This window comes from Mustela nigripes, chromosome 3, assembly GCF_022355385.1.
Source record: "Mustela nigripes isolate SB6536 chromosome 3, MUSNIG.SB6536, whole genome shotgun sequence".
In the NCBI taxonomy this organism is placed as follows: domain Eukaryota; kingdom Metazoa; phylum Chordata; class Mammalia; order Carnivora; family Mustelidae; genus Mustela; species Mustela nigripes.
In genome coordinates this window covers 18,043,801-18,064,801 of record NC_081559.1, presented here as the reverse complement: position 1 = coordinate 18,064,801, position 21,001 = coordinate 18,043,801, and the positions used below count along the sequence as shown (strand labels likewise).

The 21,001-nt window shown below is 43.0% G+C and overlaps 1 protein-coding gene across 1 annotated transcript in view; it reads left to right on the top strand.

The window, feature by feature from the left end:
• The window catches only part of KLF7 (KLF transcription factor 7), a 90,027-nt gene extending 76,940 nt beyond the window's left edge, over nt 1-13,087 (top strand). Inside the window, exon 5 of the mRNA XM_059393316.1 lies at nt 6,759-13,087. Coding sequence (XP_059249299.1) covers nt 6,759-6,810 — 52 coding nt within the window. The 3' untranslated portion in view covers nt 6,811-13,087. The remainder of the gene's footprint in view (nt 1-6,758) is intronic.
• Nucleotides 13,088-21,001: the final 7,914 nt, after the last annotated feature.

Below are 21,001 nucleotides of genomic sequence, written 5' to 3'. Positions count from 1 at the left end.
AGTTCTACCCTCGAGGAGATGATGTGACAGATGATTTTACTACAATAGGAAAAGTAATAGGACAGAGAGTGGTCACCTGTAGCTGTTTCTTCTGATCTTTTTATTAACATCAATACCATTTTTCCTGATTCTTAATAACGTGAAAGAGTAGAAAGCCTGCTTAACAGAAAGAAGGTTACTCATAAGGCTTTCCTCCAGAGTGTTATTAGAAATGAATTTACTGGAGAGGGTACCCATTCTTTGGGGGCCTGAATCATTCTTTTTCCTTTGAAAGTAAGTACAAAGGTCTAAAAGATGGCGAGCCTTTGAGAACTTATCCTATAATTCAATTTCCAACCTTCAGCATTTGATAGTGGAAGAAAGAGCACGTAGCAACAGATACTACACAAGTAATAGTATCTGACAGCCCTGGCATTATCAACCAATAAACCCCAAAATGGAGACTCTGCAGGCCAAGGTGAAGGCAGGATTAGGTTTAGACATAATCAAATAATGGGCTTGCATCTGAGCATGTTATCCTTCTAATCCTATTTCTGTGTTTAAAAGGAAGCTTAAGAAAATTAACCATCTTTTTAATGCAATACTAAAGGTCTCAGTTATGATGAGAAAAATGCTTCTAATACGATAAAAGCCCTGAAAGCCTCAGGGTTCCCCAGCTTGCAGGATGGCAGGAGGGGTGTGCAGGATGTCCATAGAGGCCTGGCTCTCCGTGGGAGGAAATGGGATGGCTTTCCCATCCTGCCTCCCAGTCCCTGCGCCGGCCACTCCCTGCACTAGGCCTTCCTCTGTCCTGGGTGTGTGTGTGTGTGTGTGTGTGTGTGTGTGTGTGTGTGTGTAGAGCAATAGTGGCCAGATCTCATGGGTGGCCAGTTGGCTTGGTGCTCCTTTAAGATGCTTATGAAGGAACATTCATGTTTTTCCTCCTTTTTTTCCTGCTTCCTGAAGAGGCTATTTTCCTCTTATCTTCATTCTTTAAGAACTAAATAAAGCTCCCACGCCTCCTGGAGTCCAGAGATAACCTCCCGCCCCAGAGCTGAGGAAGTCCACGTTAGGAAGCTATTGTCTCTCATTCCCTTGGAGCTCTCTCCTCTGCTCCCCAAGATCACAACCTGTTTTTTGTTTTTTTGTTTTTTAATTTCTACCTGCAAGGCCCCCTGAATTGATGTGAATCAGTGGCTGTTTTGCTTCTGGGTAATATTTCTCCTTATTTGACATCTTTCCTCGGTTGCCACCTCAAGTTCATTTCTCTTTAGCCCCAGCCACTAATAAAGAAGCTGAATAGAGGGTAACTCTTTGCCCACAGTTCTTTGAAGAAGAGCATTATATCAACTGGGATGAAGATGAATCCCCTGTGAATTGGCGAAGTATGGCAGTAGTAGGCATACACAAAAGTCACCCATCCCTGAAGGGTGATAAGGCTATTGTGTGGAGAGTGTGTGTTATGGACTACATTCATCCTTAGAAATGGACAAAGAATTCTTATTGGGAAATTGCCAGAGTTCGTCTTCCTCTCTGCAGATCAACTGCCTTATTGAGGAGTTTACAACTGTCCAGCAGTTGATGTACTAGGATTAAATCTGACCATTTGTATGATTTGTATGGAGACCTATTTCAAGCCAACTGGGTATTTCTGGGAAGGACTTGTCAGAGATGGTAATTTGGTTAGCCTTTTGCTTTATTTTTCTTCACCAAATTCTATAGTTCCCAGAGCTAGAAATTTGCTGAGCAAATGGTACAAATTCTAAGACATGGTATTTGGGGGAGATTGTGATTTGGGGGGGGGATGTGGGTCAAAGTCCTGTGGGCTTTGGCCAAGAGTAAGTGCATTTTCAACACTGTCAGAAAAAGGGGTTGGATCTTCATTAGTGTCTCACGACCAGCAGCACCTTACGTTTCAACTGCAGTGACTGTGCTAAGAATAGAGCAGGTCCGGGAGGTGGCGTGGGGAATTGGAGTGGTCCCAAAGCAGATGAAAGGAAAGCCTGGCGTGACTGGGAGCTGGCATTCCTTAGAGGACTTTTACCTTCAGAAAAGAGGGCATCTGTAGCCCTTAGCAGGACTCTAAATCCTGTAGGTGATACAGTGTGTATAAGCCCAAGAAACCTCCCTCTTCTTATAATTCGAGAAATCAGACCACTCTAGAGGCTAAGCTGGGAGTGGGACTTACTATCTTTAAAGCATGTACCAAGTCAATTTATACTTTTATTTTGCCTATGGTGTAGACTGAAAAAGAAAATAAAAGAGTTTTTCTTTATTTGTTTGCTTTACTTATATTTAAAATTACTAGATGCCACAAAAATGTCTGTATCTCTGGCTTTGTCTGAAAAAAAATCAGAAGATCTGGTAATACTGGGCTTACATTCCCATGTGGCCATAATTTTCTGAAGCTAAATAGTAATCACTCTCCCTTTGTGATGGCCATGTGATCAGTAATTTTTCACCGTTCCCACCACTCCGTGTGGTCTCCCCAATATGAAGCCAGACCATCCATTGCCATGTATCATCACGCTTGCCCAGTTGTGTCCTCTTACAGAAGAGGAATATTTCTTCGTTTCTGAAGGTATGTGCTATGGTGAGTGCTGTGAAGTGTAAACCTGGCAGTTCACACACCTGTACCCCTGGGGCTAATAATACATTATATGTTAGTTAAATAAATAAATAAATAAAAAGGGGAAAAAAAAAAAAAAGATAGACTCTGACAGTCCTTGACCCACTGTACTCATTTACTTTGTGGCCCAGCCTCTGAGCACATTGGGTTTTGTGATCTCTTGCTTCAGGTTTGGTTTGGGGGAGAAAACAGTGAGACTCTGCCACTTCCTCGCCATCAGGTTCAACCATATAGCCCAAGGTCTGACCAGCTGCTGGAAGGATGAGGCTTGTTTCCCAGCCCATACAGCATGGGGTTGGTGGTGGTGGTCCACAGGGCTGTTTCTACTGGTGGTGATACACGGGCCATTGTTCTGCCAACTCAGCGAAGTTGCCATTTAGGGAGACTGCTTATCAGGGTAGTACCTTCAAGATGTTGGGCTGCTGAGAGGACACATTTTGATCTTTGAGTCAACCCACTTATAGGTGGTGCCCTGGAGGGTTGCTGTTGGCTTAATGCCCACGTGACTTAATTGTGCCTTTTTCAGAAGTCAAGGGAAGTGACAATAGTGGTTTGCCTAGTTCTCTGTAATGAACAAATTTCAATCATTAAGGACCTTCTAATTTAAGGTCATCTGACTACTACATAGTCATAAATACTCTCTGGGGCTGTATTACCCTTAGAATCATTTGATTCCACATTTCTAGATGTGAGTTTATCTGTTACCTTTACTATTCCTATGTGGAGTTCAGTACATGTAAATTAATAAGTATAAATTAATCATGGCTAAGTATCTTGCTGGTATATTGAATTTAAATAAAACCCCCATGGTGAGGGACCTAGTCGAAATTCTAAGCACCATATATGTATGAGAATTTGAAGAAATAACAATGCTGGTTCGATTCAGGAGGAATGCGATTAGATTTCATACCATGTTAAATACTTGTTGTTGTTGTTTTTAACTTTTCTTTTTTCCTGCAAGATCTCAAAGCATAAATATAGATGCTTGTACATATATTGCTACATGCCCAGCACACGGTGGGCAATTGGGAAAGGCAGAATAGAAGGCTGGAATGCATTGGTCACCGAAAGGTGTCTGCAGATGAAATTCTGTATCAAGAGTGCTGTTTCCCTTAGGTTTCCAGGACATAGAAAGGAAAGAGGTTTGGACCCCAGGCCAAAGCCTGTCCTTCCCCACTACCATCTGCAATCCCTCTCTTCCTCCCTCAGAGAGGCAGGATTCCTGGCGCCTGCTTTGTTACTTTCTCACAGGTGTTCACAGCTCAGGCCCAACCATACTGACTTCTGGATTCATTTTCTAGTTGCTGCCATTAAAAATCACCACAAATTTAGTATCATCTTTATTTAACTTTACAACTGATTTATCTTCTAAGTACCTTCTTATAGGTAACCTATAGGTTAGAAGGTCACTCTGGACTACAGTTAAGTTATTGGCAGGGATGTGTTCTCTTTTCTAGAAGCTCTAGGGAAAACCCATTTCCTCATCTTTTCCAGCTTCCGGAGGCTTCCGGAGGTGGCCTATATCTCTTGCCTGCTCACCCCATCCCTCCATCATCCAAGCTGTTGAGTCCTCCTATGCTGCTCTCTGTGTTCTCTTTGAATTCCCTCTTCCATTTTTAAAGATATTCTAAATGACATTGACCCAGCCCAGATAATCAGGAATAATCTCCTGATTAGCAAATTAATTTCATCCACAGCCCTAATTCTCCTTTGCCATGTAACCTAACATATGTACAGTTTCCGGGGATTAGGTGTAGACATTAAGTTGGGGGGAACCCATTATTCTGCTTGCGATAATCTCCTGAAATTGACAGCTCAGTCTCCCTTCTCAGTCTATAGAGTACATGTGGCTAGAACATGGGCTCTGGGGTCACAGTGCTTAAGTTCAGATTTTGGCTCTGCCTCTTTTTAATGACTATCTCAGCTGGTAGAAGAGATAAGAATGGCATCTTTATAGAGTTCTTGTTAAGGATGTTAACTTTAAAAAGGAAATGCCTACAAAAAGAACTTCCCAACTTAGATCATCTTTCTCTGGGCTGTTTGGATGAAGGAAGGAAGAAGGGAGGGCAGCAAGGAGACGGAGAGGGAGGGAGGGAAGAAAGAGAACGGGCAGTGGGCAATACTGATGTGCCCTCAGGACCGGAGAGGTCAGGGGAGTTAATGGCTGAATTCCCTAAAGGCTGTATTGCTCTTCTGCATACTAGTGACATCAAGCACTTATTGTTAAAGAATATTTGTCACTGTTTTAGGATAAATTAAATCCCCTTTTGATGGCATCCTAAGGGATTATCCAAATATCTTGCTTATATTAAATTAGGGCCTGAAATAAGTGGGTAATAATTAGAATTATAATTATTTAATATTATTAGATTACATTATTTCCTACTGTACCTTCCCATTCTTATGTGTTTCTCATTTTGCCTTGGTTCTGTGTTAGTTCATTTCCTTGGGGTTCTATCCTGTACATGTGCCTATTTAAAAAATCAACACAGAGTGGGTGGAGAATGTAGGGGTCACAAGATAGGGTGGGTTTTTTGTTTGTTTTAAGAGAACAAACATGGGGAAATCCTGCATGGAACAGGAAATCTTCTAACATGAACAGGGCAGCTTGCTGACATCCTAACGAGAAACTGGACTGTGAGCATGTCTTGGGCCTTGGGAGAGTCTGGGAATATCTTCACAGGTAATAGTTGGCCAGTTTCAAGAGAAGAACCCAGAGGGAGAGCACACACTCAGAGTTAGGAATGATTGCTGTCTCGTGTGCTGATTTTACTGTGATTCTAGCCAGAGCCTTAGACTGTAAGCTGCAGGGATGTGGAAATGCCCACTCCATTAATTATACAGATGCAGAAACTTGACTCAGGCTGGTGTTAGCTTTGAAGGGTATTTATTAGCTCAACTGACTAACGAGACCAAAATTAGATTGGTCTTTAGGTTTGGCTGGATCTAGGGTCTCAGATGTTGTCATCAAGCCTCTTTCTCTCTCTTTCTATCTTACTGCCCATTTTTCTCTGTTGACTTCATTCTCAAGCAGGCTCTTTCCCACATGGCCATATGGACACCAGCAGCTTTAGCCTTCAGTCTTAATAGCACAGCAGCCCCAGTGGGAAAAGAGCTTCTCTTTTTGAATAGTTTCAGCAAGTGTTCCAGGACTGGCTCTCATGAACCTTGATGGCTCACATGACTGTCGCTTAATGACCACCATGGCCATAGCTTTAGCCTTAGGAGGAGGGTCAGCCCCATACAACTGGGGGCACAGAAGCACAGCTACCCAAGAGAAGATCAAGTTTCTGCTGCCAAAGGAAAGGGGGAGGAGTGAAGATAACCACTACCTTTGCTCTGAGGCTGAGGAAGGCACTCAGTGTTGGCCTCCAGGGATCAAGAAAACTGGGTGTTTGAAAGGGTGGGCATTCAAAAGAGGGGCTTGCATATCTGACTGGGTTTTAATCCCAAATCTTCCACTAACAAGCTACGTGACCCTCGCCTCAGCTTCATTACCACGCGTACACACAAGTGTGAAGGGTGAACACTCAGCATGGAAGGTTGCCAAGAATGGTACTAGGTCATGTTGGGGAAATGCCTAGCGCTTGCTTGCATGTTATCTTATTCTCAATAAAGGTGAGCTCACTTCTCCGTTCTTTTTCTTGACTTGGCATAAAAGAGACCTGAAGGCACCATTGGATGAAACAATTTCATCATTTTCTACCATTCTTCCGGTATACGGGCATGTCCTATGTTCCTGAAGCACGTCCCAAGTATTAGGTTCTTCTTTAGTAATGACCACTATGATAATAGTTAACATTCACTGACATTTACCATGTGACAGGCAATATTCTAAACACATTATGTAGATCATCTCATTTAATCCTCAGAACCAGTCTATGAGGTGAGTGATTGTCCCCATTTTACTGAGGAGGAATGAAGGCACAGAGAGGTCAATATACTCAGGGTCACACAAGGATTGGAAGAGCTGGGGCTTGAATCCACGCAGTCTGACCTTGAGCTCACCTTCCCCAAACAGTGCCTAGTTTCTCAGTACATATGTACTGCCTTTCTTTGAGGTAGGGTTAATCATTTTCTAAGGGGTTCTGGAAGTTGAGTTTGTTGCCTGGACACCTCTTATATCCTTGTTGTTGTTTATATTTCCTAGGTGTTTTTCCAGGTCTGACCATCTTGCCCTCCATATGAAGAGACATATCTAAAACCCCTAAAGGCCAGAGTTGCCATGGCGTCGGCCGTTGTCTGAAGGAAATGCCGTGAGGCCGGGGGCTGGACTTCAGGCGGGGATCCATTGCCTCGCAGAAGAAAGTTCTCACTCATAAACCTCTGTGTACACACACACACACACGCAGACACACACACACAGACACGCACACACACACACACACACGCACTCACATAGACCCACACACACGCACTGTCATGCACTCAGCTATATTTAAAATATATACGTCTATTCTTTATGCCTTGCCCTTGCCAGATGGTAGAAGACGAAGAAGGAGGAAACCAGGTGAACTCAGCAAGGCAGACTGGCTGCTTACTTCAGCACTATTGGAATTATTTCCCGCTGTTGCCAATGGAAATCAAAGAAAATGGATGTGACGTCTCTGCAGGTGGACAGCAGTAAGAGGGGCTTATTTAACTTGCTTCTCAGTGCAACTTGATAGGAGAATACAACGTCGTAAAGTTGCATATGTGTAGCACTAATGTTTCTTTTTAAATAGTTGGGGGAAAATGACCTAGAAAACCAAATTGCAGTTTGGTAGCCAAAATTAACTCTTGGTTTATTTGTCCTTTGTGTGTGAAAAGTCCTACTATTCCGTGCGTCCGACTTCCTCACAGAACTGTTGATCGGTTTTGGTTCTTCTTAGTACTATTGAGATCTTTCGAGTCGATACCAACGGCCTTAGCGGCGGCAGACTCTGGAATAACACCTTACACCTTTCTGGCCTGCATTTCTCTAGACTTCACTCTCAAGGGAGGAGTTTTCTTTTCTTACTTTTTGACTCTTGCACACCATATGCACTAGGGATTCTGGAAACTTCTAGCATGACTGCAAAGTGGCCAAGAGAATAAAGTCCTTGATGATAAATCACAGTATATCCCTTGAGCCTCACCTTATTGCCAGTGCTAGATTTTTTCTTTTTAATCTCTCTGTTTTTGCTAACGAAAACTTGAAAAGCTTATTTGGAAGCTTAAATGTTTTATCTTTTCTCCATGGACTAAACCTCTCCAGGACTCTCTCGGCACCTGGATGTCCAGCTCTCGAAGCAGCCAATCAGATGGGACATCTGATCACAGTTCTGTCATCCCCCTTGAGGCATCATGACCTCAGCGCATAGTGATCAACCCCGTGCTGTGAGTCATTGCTACCCTATAACCAGTTTCAGCATAGATGTCGCTAGTCTCAAAGGGCAGCTGCATATTTAACCTAACTCTGGGTTATGACCTGACAAAAAGCCAAAAATATCACTCTTTCCAGGAGTGGGGAAAATGGAGGATGCCTCCCGAGTCTAGTGGCTTCAGAAAACATCATCCTGTCTTCTTCCTCTCTCATGCCCACTGAGCTCATGCGCCCCCACTTGTTAAAACACACAATTCAAAATGCCATTGTGGGAATGAAGGGTGGACATTTAAGGAAAGGGTTGAGAAGTTTCTCTCGTGGTCTGAAAGGAGAGACACGTTTCTAATTCTTTTTGGCTAGACCCATCATGACCTGTGACCTAGAGCACCCAGGATCAACAGAGGCCTCCCATTTACTCTGCAAGCTGACTCCGAGGGGGTTCACATTCCTCACTTTCCATCCCACACACATCCAATATCGGTGTCTTCTCTACCCGCATTCTTAGCTAGCTGGCACTGGCCTCAACTCCAAAGACTGCCTTTAGGACCATTAAATGGCCTATGCAAGCAAGCGGGGTGGTTATTAGGACAGATTGTATATTTTGTATATTCTGGGACCATCCCTTCAAGACACGTCTAAAAAACAAAAAATGGCATTTGGTCCGCACATGGTTGCTGCTCCTTCCTACCAGCTGGCTCCCCTTCTGCCCTCCTTTGACTGTTTGACTCATTGACTGTTAAAATGCCACCCCATACCTATTTGGGATGCAAAACTGAAGTCTTTAAAAGGAAATAATAATATAAGAAACACAAATACATGTATGACAGCAACCTTCAAGATCCTTGGCATTTGGTTTCTCAGCTCTCTGCAACCTTTGATTTCCCTGAAATGTTGACAAGTGCCCATCAAAGGGTAAAGGAGCCTCCTGATCACAAACACGGTAGCTACCGATGGGACACCTGGGCATTCTGAGGTCCGGCCCTTAAAGTTTTCTTTCTCTTTTCCCCTTTTGCAATGTAGACCAAAAAACAAAACAACAGCAACAACAACAGCAACAACAACAACAACAAGAACAAAAACCAACAACAGCAACAACAACAACAAAACAAAAAGAAAAACCACCCTAACACACACACACATATTAATCTGCCCATTTGCTGGAGGCAATTCTGTATATGTTAGTTGGAGGGTATTTAAAAAAAAAAAAAAATCAGTTTTATTCCAAAGATTTAAAACTAGACATGACTTAGAAACATTTTCTGGAGCACTGCTTGCTGACAATCTCGTAGTTCTCTACTGCGTTTGAGTGCGTTTTGTGGCCAGTCCATCAGGGCGTATCATGGGATTATATTTGAATGTGTGGTACATCCTTTCTGGATGGAGGATGTGTGAGGGACCTTAAACCTCAGCTGTATTAAACTGTAGCACCTCCAGTCAGTGCACTAGATGAAACTTTAGACACCCCAGATTTTGTTGGTTCGTTGATTTCCCTTTCTGTAGCAGCCTCCGGCATGAATGCGCGCACGTACCAGTGATGGCATTAGCCGTGGCTGCCACGATTTACAAACGTTCTCTCCCCAGCTGGAGCTGCTCTTGCCTCTCGAAATGCTATTATTAAGGGTTTATAATACTGAATTTAATTTTTGAACTGACCAATGCAAGGCTCTATTAAAAAGAAAGTTTAAAAAAAAAAAACAACAAAAAGAATGCAAAAGAGTAATCATTGCTTGTTTGCTCCCTGTTGTCATCTGTGGTCTTGAAAAGTTCTCATTTGAATGTGGCAGAACAAAGGCCCTTTGGTCCTCATCAGTGTCTGAAATGTTCAGTGATTCCTCTCTCTTTTGTATCAGTGAGGTCCTTTGTACTGTGCTCCTGACCTTCCTCAGAGCGGGGCGCGCTGAACCATGATGGTGGGGCTTGCTTCAGAGTCACTTGTGGACTGTGAGAATTGGCCTGAAATTTGGTGGGTGCTAAGTTTATGGCTTTGAAACTGTTCTTCTCTAGCCTGATTGACACCTGTGAACGATTACTTATCCATAAAAGCGAGGGTAGCACCAATCATTTTGGAAGTGGATTTGCGATAAAATGTCCATCATCTCTGAAATGGCAGAGGTGGTTGGCAAGAGCCTGCGAGAGTGAAAAGGCTCTCCAAGAAATAACCGTCGGATGATACTTGGCTCCCAGGAGGACAGGTTATTTAAAACAGTGCTTTACTGGACGTTTAAAACACACTAAACCGTTGCTTTCTCATTTAAATCGTTACCTCTTGACATTCCTGGGGATCCCAAATTTGGAAGGAAAAACCTGGCGTGGTGTTTCGTGTGGTGGTTCTCTCAAGCACATTTGATCCAGGGTTCAGAGTTTGCTGTATAGAGAAAGCATGTTTCTAAGCCATTGACAATTTTCTTTATTTCAAGTTGTGCTTCTTTCTCCTGCCACATGGCTGTAAGTCAAAGACGTGGAAACATGAAATTATAATGCTTCTCCTAGCTACTGGCCTCCTGCCCCACTCATGGTTAATTGGCCCAGGTTAAAGCCTGGTGGTGACGAGTCCTGTGTCCAGAAAAAGAAATGTTCAGATTCCGTGACAAAGCTGCATTTTATAAAAATATAGGAAACCCCAAGATGAACTTCATGCTGACCATTTCCTTCTCTCTGCGTGCTTTCCCTTGCAAAGCTCTTCAAGTCCCCCCTTCTCCTCCCCTCCTGTGCCCCTTGTGCCCTTTATACATCTTAGGTCGCCTGATTATAACAGGGTAAAAAGATAGTCAACCTCACGCACGATTAGCAGAACTGATTCCTATTTTTTAAAAAATCTTCTTTGAATCTAGAAGCCAGAGAAGATTTTTTAAGGACTGTAGTTGGGGATAAGCTTCCAGATTAGCCATGTGCATTTGCATCAAAGGGGGAAATAATGGGACTTTCAGGGCAGCTCACTGAGTGCATTCAGAACATTCCGGCCCGGGCCCGTAGCCCCCATGCCTGAATTCAATGGCAAAGTCATCAGAAAGTCAAAGAAGTCAAAGGAAACGAACTCCACTGGCAAGGATGGCAACATCTAGTGATCAGTTTCATTGGTTCAAAATGGTTTCCTCCGTGGAAGTCGCTTTGTAAAATGTAAAATTCGGTGCAAAGTGCTTTTGTCTTCTCTTTTGCATGAGTTGGTTTTAGGAGAAGGAAGAAGGTAGGGAAAGTCGGAGAGGTGCAACACAGTTAACTGCAAAAATCAGGTTCATCGTTTCTTTCCTTTTTAAAAAAAAAAAAAAAAGATCTTACGAGGGCCGGCATTTCTGGCCATAATTTTGCACCCGGGTCTTTGCCAAAGTGAAAATTTGTGAAGTAGAACCTGTTTGAAATGTACTTGTGGAAGCTTTCCCTGGCCTCTTCCGGAAGTGGCCACCTGCCAAGCGTGGGGTAGGGGCAGGAGGAGGGAGTTCGAATTCTGAGTCTGGGTTGCATTTCGGTAAACATGGTGATATCTCAGTTTGGAAACCAGAGGGGCTGGCCTGAGGGTACATCAATGCCTCTTTGATGGCCTACTTTCCTCAGTGAGGATCTTTGGGAATACTTGACATGGAACAACCAAAATGTGTCCAAGGAAACGAAAACTGCTTGTCAGTGTGAGATCCCGTGACCCATGGCCTGAGGCTTCAGGGTTTTCTCTTGTTTTTAACACTCTTCAGTCCCCTCTGCTGGTTCCTCATAGATCCCGGAAAAGGGGGGAAAGTAAAGCTGCAATTCACTTTCTTCTGCGCGCCCTTCCGATAGAGTACTGTATTCTTCAGGTGTTTTGCATTTGCGTTTGTAAGTCCTCGGGAAACAGGTATCCAAAATGGCAGAGCGAACTCCTAGGCCGTCACTGCACTCATATCCCAAACCAGATACTCTTTTCAAACAGGGCTCCCTCTCAGCGGTCGTGAGGGAAGGGTGATAACGTTCTTTGTTGGGGACTGTTTATACAATTTTTTTCCACTGTAAGCTTTGGAATCGTAAATTGCTTTGACTCCAGCTTCTGTCTACTGCCATAAAATGGACCCCACGTCAGAATAATGAGGGTGGTATGTGTGCACACGCCTGGAGACGTGGGCAGATGTACCTATTGTACCTTCGCAGAAGGAAAACAGGCTACTGACGTTTAAGAGGAGTAGCCACCAGTGCCTAATATCTTTTGGGGGGGATGGATGCTTATAATGCCAGTATATTGAAACCACACTGGGAGTTCCACATGGAGGGGAGGGGCGGAGGGGGGGTGTGGGGACATTTGAATCCTAGGCCTTTGGACTGGAGGCGGAATGATTTCTGCAAATCTAGGTCCTGAAAGGCTTTGGGGCTCATTGGCTGGTTCTCAACCCTTTTGTTTTTTCTTTTCCAGCATGCATTTCCTATCTAAACCCAGACTTGGTTTAACTTCCTTATCTTTCACTTCTGCTTCATTCCAGGGAGGAAAAATACACCTATTATGGCCAAGATCTCCTTGCTAACACAGAGGCAAAAATAAATGTTTAATGTTTTTGCAGCCTCCCCTTCCTTTCCATAAATCTCCGCCCCCCCCCCCACCAAAACCCTTCTCTCTCATCACCCTGTCCCCACTCCCACCACACAACTCCCTAGTCTCCACGACTTTGCTTTCCAGTCTCTGTTATCCTCTTAACAGTTGCTTGAAGAAATTTGTTTTTGCACTATACATTTTCTTTTTGCCAGATGTGTCTAACAAGTGTGTTCGGAGAGACCTCCTCCCAGCCCCCTCCCCTCCCCCACCTCCCCCCGGTCACATTCTCTCAGGCCTTCTCTGGTATTTATAATATATCACAGAAGTACCCAGTCTTATAGCCCTCGGTTATGCCTTTTTTTGACATTTTATTTTTTTTAAGCTTTTTATATATATATATAAATATATTACTTTGTCAAGTTTTTTTGCTGTACAAAAGTCTTAAGATTTAAAACTATTATTTGTATTATATGATGGTGGTATGTTAATGTTACAAAATTATTAATGAAGAAAAAATTTATTTTTGTTACTGGTCTGTTTCATAATTCTTTTTTAAATTGGTATATTGTAAGATATCTATGCAAAAAATGTTATGTGACGCATTTTTATTTAAGAATGTAATATGTGTAATAAACAGTAGAATGTGTTTGGCCTTGGAATGCCTTCCTGTATTTCTCCGTAGCTTATTTTGAAAATCCTCAAAGAGACACAAATGGGTCCTTATATACCCCATGAGAGTTTTCATTCTCAGAGAGAGAAAGGGAAGACCGGATTATATTGGGTCATTTTTCTTGGTTGCGGAGGTTGTCAGTCATGTGTGTGTGTGTGTGTGTGTTTTATGGTTTCACTGAGGTAGCTCAATGCCCAAATAAAATGGAACTGTGAAGACAGTTCATTTCTTTGAGGGGAGGGGAGCAAATGGTTGCAGGTTATGAAAGCAATATTTTAGAATGAGGTGGATTATGGGATGTTGTTTGTTTCATGGGTTAGGAGAGGCTTATTGAAAGCAGTTTATTTGGTGAGAGACGGGGCAAGTTTGTTCTGGGACAGTGTTCAATAGGAGCATGTTTAGAAAGGATAACTGGAAGCCATCTGTGGAGGAGGGAAGAAGGGCCAAGGCCTGGGGGGCATAGGTGAGGTGAGGGGAGGAGGGAGTCTGCGTGCAGGAGATGGCTGGGAACAAAGTGAGGAAGAGAAGGCTGACCAGAGGTGGAGAACTTCCTCAGTAGCCCCATGGAGGGCAGAAAGGTGGATGCAAAAATAAGCAGCCTCAAACAGGAAAAGAGGCAGTTGAAAGCCTTAGGGGAAGCGCTCAGACCCAGAGAAGGACACTCACTAAAGTCTTCTCTTCCACGCACAACCTCCAGGCAAGAACATCGAAGTAAGGAGAAAGGTCGAGAACCTAACTGATGTTATTATCCCAGCATCCCTTGCAGGGCGATTCCCCAGGAGAAGTGGTGTCGGTAACTGGAAACAACACTAAACACCTCTTTCACTTCCCGGGGACACCGCACTCCTCAAGCTTTTCTTCTCACGCTTCGGATTTGGAAACTGATACAATGGTGAGTAACTTGAGTTCCCTCATCAAATGAATCTGACAAGAAACTCTTCCTTAAATTTTCACACACACACACAAAAAAACCTGTGGTGGCAGTGACCGAACTTACTACCTTGGCACCGAGATGTCCCAGTCTCTGAACAGGAAAGCAGGTGTAAGGCCGGTTGCAGTGGGTGTGGAAGGGGTGCTGAGCGATTGTGTCCTCACCCTAATAAAACTTAAGCTACAAGGAACAGTAGGTGCTGCAGGGGCCAGGAAATTTTTGAAAATTGTAAATACCAGCTGCCACATCTCCCGAGCCAACAAGTGAACCGGGCAACAGGGCAACCTAAGGTTGACTGAAGAGAAACTCGGGGATCCAGGAGAAGAGTGCTGGCCCAGAGTCCACAGGCCAGTCCCCTGGTGCTTGGTCATACAGATACTCCATAACTAGATGAGTAACTTAATTCTCATAGCCAAAGTCATTAGCCTAGAAATTTCTTTGCAGGAGGAAGGATAAGATAGCTTTGCAGTATTAGAACAAGCATTATGGGGCACCTGGGTGGCTCAATTGGTATGAGTGACCGGCTCTTGATTTCAGCTCAGGTCATGAAGGCAGGGCCCTGGGATCTAGCTCCATGTTGGGCTCCATGCTCAGGGGGGGAGTCTGCTTGAGGATTCTCCCTCTCCCTCTGCCCCTGCCCCCACTTGTGCACTCTCTCTCTCCCTCTCTTTCTAAAATAAATAAATAAATCTTAAAAGAAAGAACAAGGGTTATTATTCTGTAATAATGAGCTGACTTACAAGAGGATAGCAAATTGGACATTTTAAGTGGAGGACAACCAGCCCTGTGCTGGAATGAGGAGAGGGTAGTAAGTCCAGTCACTTCATATAAGGAAATGAGATGCTTTACATAAGGGGTTATTCTAGACAACTGAAGCTTCCACATTTAGAGACTTAACTTTTGCTTAAAGTATGTCTAAAAATACACTACCCACTTTACAACCTCTTTGAGCATCCATTTCTGCAATGCGATATAAGTTCAGGGAGGACTCCAGGCTTTGGGATGACTGACCTCACACTAAATGACTGCACACTTTACACTCAGTGCCTCTACCTTCTCTGCTGTGCCCTCCCTATTAGAAGTTAAGTGCTCTTTGGGTCAACTTCTAGCAATATTTACCTCCTTGTCAACTAGCAGATCAGAGAAACAAGCTTGGTGTAACTTAGTAAGGGCAAAAATAACTAGAATCCCAATTCAGGCTGTCATCTGAAAGTGTAGACTGGCTATCCTAGGGGTGTGAAGTGCATAAACCTTGTGACAGTTGTAGTCTGAGGTTGCATATCCAGTTGAGGGTACTCAGAGCTAATGAAGAGGAAACTCAGAAAAAGCAGAGCTCCGTGAAGTTGATAAATAATTGAGCATATCTAGCTTATCTTGCACTCTGATTTTAGAGTTAGAAGAGGAGAAGCAAAATTTCGAGGTGACTACTAGGTGATGGTTTTCTGGGGTTCCATGATGAGCCAATTCATGATTCCTTCTCCAACATTAAACATTTTATCTGAGCTATTATAAATGATCAGCATTGACTGTCTTGAACTTAACCTATTACTATTTTTTTTTTTTTTTAATATAGGCTCCATGCCCAGCATGGAGCCTGAAGCAGGTCTTGAACTCACAACCCTGAGATCAAGACCTGAGCTGAGATCAAGAGTTGGATGATTAACTGACTGAACCACCCAGGTGCCCCTTAACCTTTTACTTTTTAAACAGTCCTGTCTGATCACAATATAGTTATACATACCACCATACTATTTTAAAATAACGAAATGGCAACGACATTTGTTGTCAAATGTCAACAAATGTCGACAACTACGACATTTACAGAAAGGAGGTAGAACAAGGTTTAGGTTTGTATAGAATTTTCACTTCACAATCACTGCATTTGGGCCAATAAGACTGCATAGTCATGGAATAGGTGTCATTCACCACCTGACCCTTTGTCCTCACAAATACAGAACTCAGGGCTCAAGAGGGCACATGACTTTGTGAAGGCTTAGGGAGCAGAGTAAATGGCAAAGCTGGCTTCTAGGTGCCCTCTCAGTCCAGTGGACTCAACTGTATAACTCACTGCTTTTGGATAACCCAGGAGCTAACTTTATGTTTATTTGTGTCTAGCCATGCCATCACCATTGACCACATTGACTTTATTTCCCCATTTCCTCACCATTATTTACAGAACATAACCCTTAATATGGATAAATCATCATGCACAGAGTTCGCAGGGAAGTTAGAGATGTCTTTCAAAAATACTGTTGTACTTGAGTAAACTGTGGCTCAGAGAGGTTGCAACTTGCCCAAGGCTGTCTAGCACATCTTTGCAGAACAAAGGTCAACCCAGGATTGTTGATATGCAATAATGCTCTACTAATATTGGCAGCATTTCTCAAAATTTCTTAAATTTTTGTCACTTGAGTATGACATTCAGGATTCTTGGGATGCCTTTGCACTATTACTTCCTTAATATATATATTTTAAATCAACTTACTCTTTGAAACCTTAAATACTGTTTTAAACTTTTCAACTTAAGTTTGAAAACTTAAATACTGCTTTAAACTTACTGTTTTAGTTTCTCCTAAGCAAAAATATACCTGAAAGCACTGATTCGACTATTTTCGCTTTCAATACAAATGAAAATAAGTGTATAACTCAAGATAAAAATGTTCCTCATTGTGTCACATTAAAAGACAATGACTACTGGTGGTAGTAGAGACACTGTTCTGTGCCATAGTCTAAAATCTATTCTGTTCCATTTCTCTTTAGCTAATTATTTAGTCCATATGATGCTCCTTGGAGCACATTTCAAATTGAATCTAAAACTAAGTGCATGTGAAAATTTAATAAAGACTGATTTGATGACTGGGAAGTTACTTAAGGACCCAGAGGTCTCTTAGGAGGAAGCAGATAATGTGACCGTGAGTGAAGTGAGCAAGCATTCTCTGCCATGTTTTTCCCATCCTCAGAACACCCATCTTCCCTCAGGGAAAAGCACTCTCAGTGGATGGGCTCAGGGCCAATTCATGCCATTATCCAGGGAATGGAGGCCAGGACGTTAGGCATTGACTCTATCAAGGAAATCACCTATTCCTTGTGCCCCGTCCCCCCAATCAATAGTCAGTGCCTAGAAACAAATGTCTGTGCTATAAAATATGATTTCAAAAATGTGCTCACCTTCATGGTATGTTTCTTGGAATCCCCAGGCCACCATCGGTACATGTGTGCGCATGCATGCGCACATGCACAGACACACACACACACACACACACACACACACACACACTGCAGTCCCCAAATTATTCTTCCAGCTATCTTCCAGACACTTGATAATCTACTCCTAAATATTTATTTTTTGCCTTGTAGCTTTCCTGTTTTTAAACTACAAGAAGCCAGAAAGAAGTAACACTTTTTGCCTTATCCATTGTGTGTACCTTAATGTGCATGAGTTTATTTTCTCCTTTTACTAGAAAAAACTTCAAGTGCAAGGCAGATGAGAGGTAGGGGGATTACAGATAGGAAAAAAATGTAGAAGCAGGTAGCTAACTCTGGGAACTGGAGGTAGAACACAGTAAGCAGTCAGGTGGGCAGCTCTTTGACATCTCCACAAAACACCACAGGACAGTCAAATGACCTCATAAAGGGACTGAAGCAATATTTTGTTGCCGGCAAAGTCTGCTGTAGGATCAAAATAAGAGTTTACAGGAAACTGGTCTGTAGAGCTTATCACAGGAAACAGCTACCAGCAAATGGGTGGCCTCTGGTTTGATAATAATGACAATGATGGACCCCCGGCTGCTGGGCTGGGTTCTCCTCTTGAAGCACCAGCTTCCTGGGTGGTGGTCTTGTGAGTAGAAAATTCAAGTTCCCTTCATAAAAATGGGAATGTGCTTGAGTCTCTGGGGTAATGTTTAAAGGATCATCACTGATGGACTGTAAAGAATATGAAAGACGAGCAAGCCGATGTATTTTCTGCAGTTCCACAACTCTCTTCTTTGGGTTAAGTTTGCAGATGGTTCTGAGAAGTACATGACCTGGAATTATGGGATCGCCAGTCAAAAGATCCAGGCTATAAGAAATAAACACCCTGATCTTATTTATATGCTCTGGAGAACTCACAGAAACAAAGATACAGATATGCCACCCGAAACCTTAAAGGAGTCACTCGTGTCAAATCTTTAACAAAATCATTTTCCATCCCTGCTTAGAAATAACTAATCACACCCTAATGTATATCATATACAAGGACAATATTAATGACTGTCTATAATTTGAATCTTGTCTTTGGCTCTGGGAACTTTTAATACCTTTCTGTTCCCAACCTTCTCTTTCTTTTTTTTTTTTTTTTCATTTTTGTTCCCATTTATTCTCTTTTCTTTCTCGGTCCTCTCTCCCTCCTGGTGTCTTCAGAAAATCCTATATTCGTTCTCCCTCTCCAGCGTTGTCCCAGTGACCTGGCCTCATCTTTCCAGGTGCCCCTTGTTCCTCCTCCCCGCTTCCTCTTTATCTTTATAGCATCACTGTGTCCCAGTTGAAGGGTGTATATTTTTCAGCATCACTTAAATGGTGCTACTAAGAGAATGGTTTGGATCGTTCTCCTGGTTTCTCTAGGTATGGTTAGAAAACTGCAGGATGACATGGAGGATTCCAACACGTCTTCATTTGCTCAACACTGTGATGTCCAGGCAGTGGGTCAGTCACTCAGGATATGCGTGCTGTACAAGTCGTGTCCGCCACAGGCATACCCATTTGCACATTTCTACAAAGACACGTAAACCATCATGATATAATAATAAAGCAAATCTCAGAGTCGGGATTGTAAAATACCAAATGTAAATATTCTCTCTTAGCTCACAGTCTTGTCCATCACATCATGGAGGGCGTGGTTGGTTTTTGCAACATCATTGTCCTCCAAATAGAAATTGAGAAATTGACTTCTGTTTAAATGCATACAGAAGCCAACTGTGTGTGGTGTTTTTCAGAGTGTGAACCAATGGCCACCCACCTCAGAATTATCAAAGGTTCTTTTCAAAAATGCAATTTTCTGAGTCTCATCCCAAACCTGAATTGGATTTTTGGGGGCGTAGGACCTAGACATCCACATTTTAACATGTTCTCTCAGGGTCCTTTTCAGAACACCTCAGAGTCTGTGGAACACTTACATGTAAAGCAAGGCAACATTTATAATTTTATGTAAGTGTTTTCTGGTTTTAATTCTGTAAAAATATGGATTTTCATATGTACTTATGATTTGCTCAGAGTATGTTCATCAGACCTCATTGGTTTAGGGTCTGACACAGGCAAATTGCCCTCCCACCAGTTACTACTGGGGGACCTCTAACAATGTAGCTGATCAGCTAAAGTCCCAGGGACCCTATCATGAATGTGTGTTGAAACAGACTTTCTCTGGGAATTTTCTTAGAAAACAACTCTGGCTGTAACTCTTTGGGGATTGGCAGGTTCCTCTTGGCTGGTTTTGATTCGATCTTCTTATCTGGCCTTGACAGCTCATGACCTGTGCTGAGATGATCTCTAGGAGAGTCCTAACCTAAGCATAGGAATGCCAGCCTATTACCAGGCCCAAATGATTCACCCCCTCAGGTTATAAGATCAAAATCTGGCCCCCATCCTTGGTTTCTGAGACACCAACACCCTCTCTGTGTCAAGCTCTTTTTGTTTTTTAAAACTTTACCTCCTTTAATACCGCCCCTTGATGCCATTGACATTCATCTTTTAAACAGAAGTCATCTGGGATTAAAAGCTTGAGGACCCCAGAGGACTCTGCTGTCTCACAGCCCTTGAGCTAAGCCCAGTTTTACATCCAGGTTTTATCAACTGAACTAGAAGAAGAAATTCATGTCACAGTTGGAGAATATGGGTTTTTCTATATTCTGAGAAAGTTATTCTAAAAATAGGCCAGTGGAAGACCTAACAGGGAAAACTAGGAGGAAAAGGGAATTTTCAAAATGATTGCAAAAACTCTCCTTGAAAATATGGACACAGCTTCCTGCTTATCTCCTTCCTCTGACCCGTAGCACCCCAGAGATGAGGTGGTTGGCTCTGGGAACAGGAAGGGAATTGCCATAAATCTGAGCTCATTTGGAAAGGGAAGGATGAAGCAGATACTCAGCAATCAATAGAGCGTCGTCTGGTTTTGTGGTAAATGTTTATGACTCTGTTGCTGGAATGTAATCCCGCTGCATCAGAACATGGGCCATTAGAGGTGAAATGAGTTCACCTAATGCCCCCCTGTGTAATTGGTATGCATCATTCTTCAATGTACAGCATCCAGAATCCATTGCTTCCAACTAGAGAAAAGGTTTTAGATGATTCTCCGCATCCTCTTTACCTTTTATTACTTCATGATTCCCAAGAAAGAGAGAAAAATGACCCATTTCTCTTTCTCTTCATTCCTCATCTTTGCAGGATGGGATGCACAAACACCACGTAACGTTTCCTTCCACTCCTGAAAGTGCTTTTGGGAACAAGCGAGGAACTGAAAACCACAAGAGAACAGGGACTAGATTGTTCCCTCTCTGAGTAAGCTCAAGGAGGGATGCATTGCTCAGCCGCCAAAGCATGTGTTTCCTTGTCATGGAAAGGAAAGGGTATAAAAAATGCTTTGACTGAAAAGCGAGTTCACTAATTGGTTGTTAATGACTATGCAGCCCTAAATGTCTGGAATTTGGTTTAGATTCAATGTAATTTGACATTTGCCAACCATTATTAAATCCCTCTGATGCTCCCCCTGCGCAGCGGCGATGAGCAGCTGATTGGCTCTTGGGGATGGAAAATGAGGCAGGCTGGGCACGGAGTCAATGGGGGATCTGGAAGGCGGCCATCTTCACCCAGCGCCCCTCGGCTGTACCAGGCACTGGTCTTCCCTGACCCCCTGATCCCCTTCCCTGTTTCTGGAGGCTCTTTTGCTTCCCCTCATTCTCAAAGTGCTCTTCCCTGTCCAGCACTCG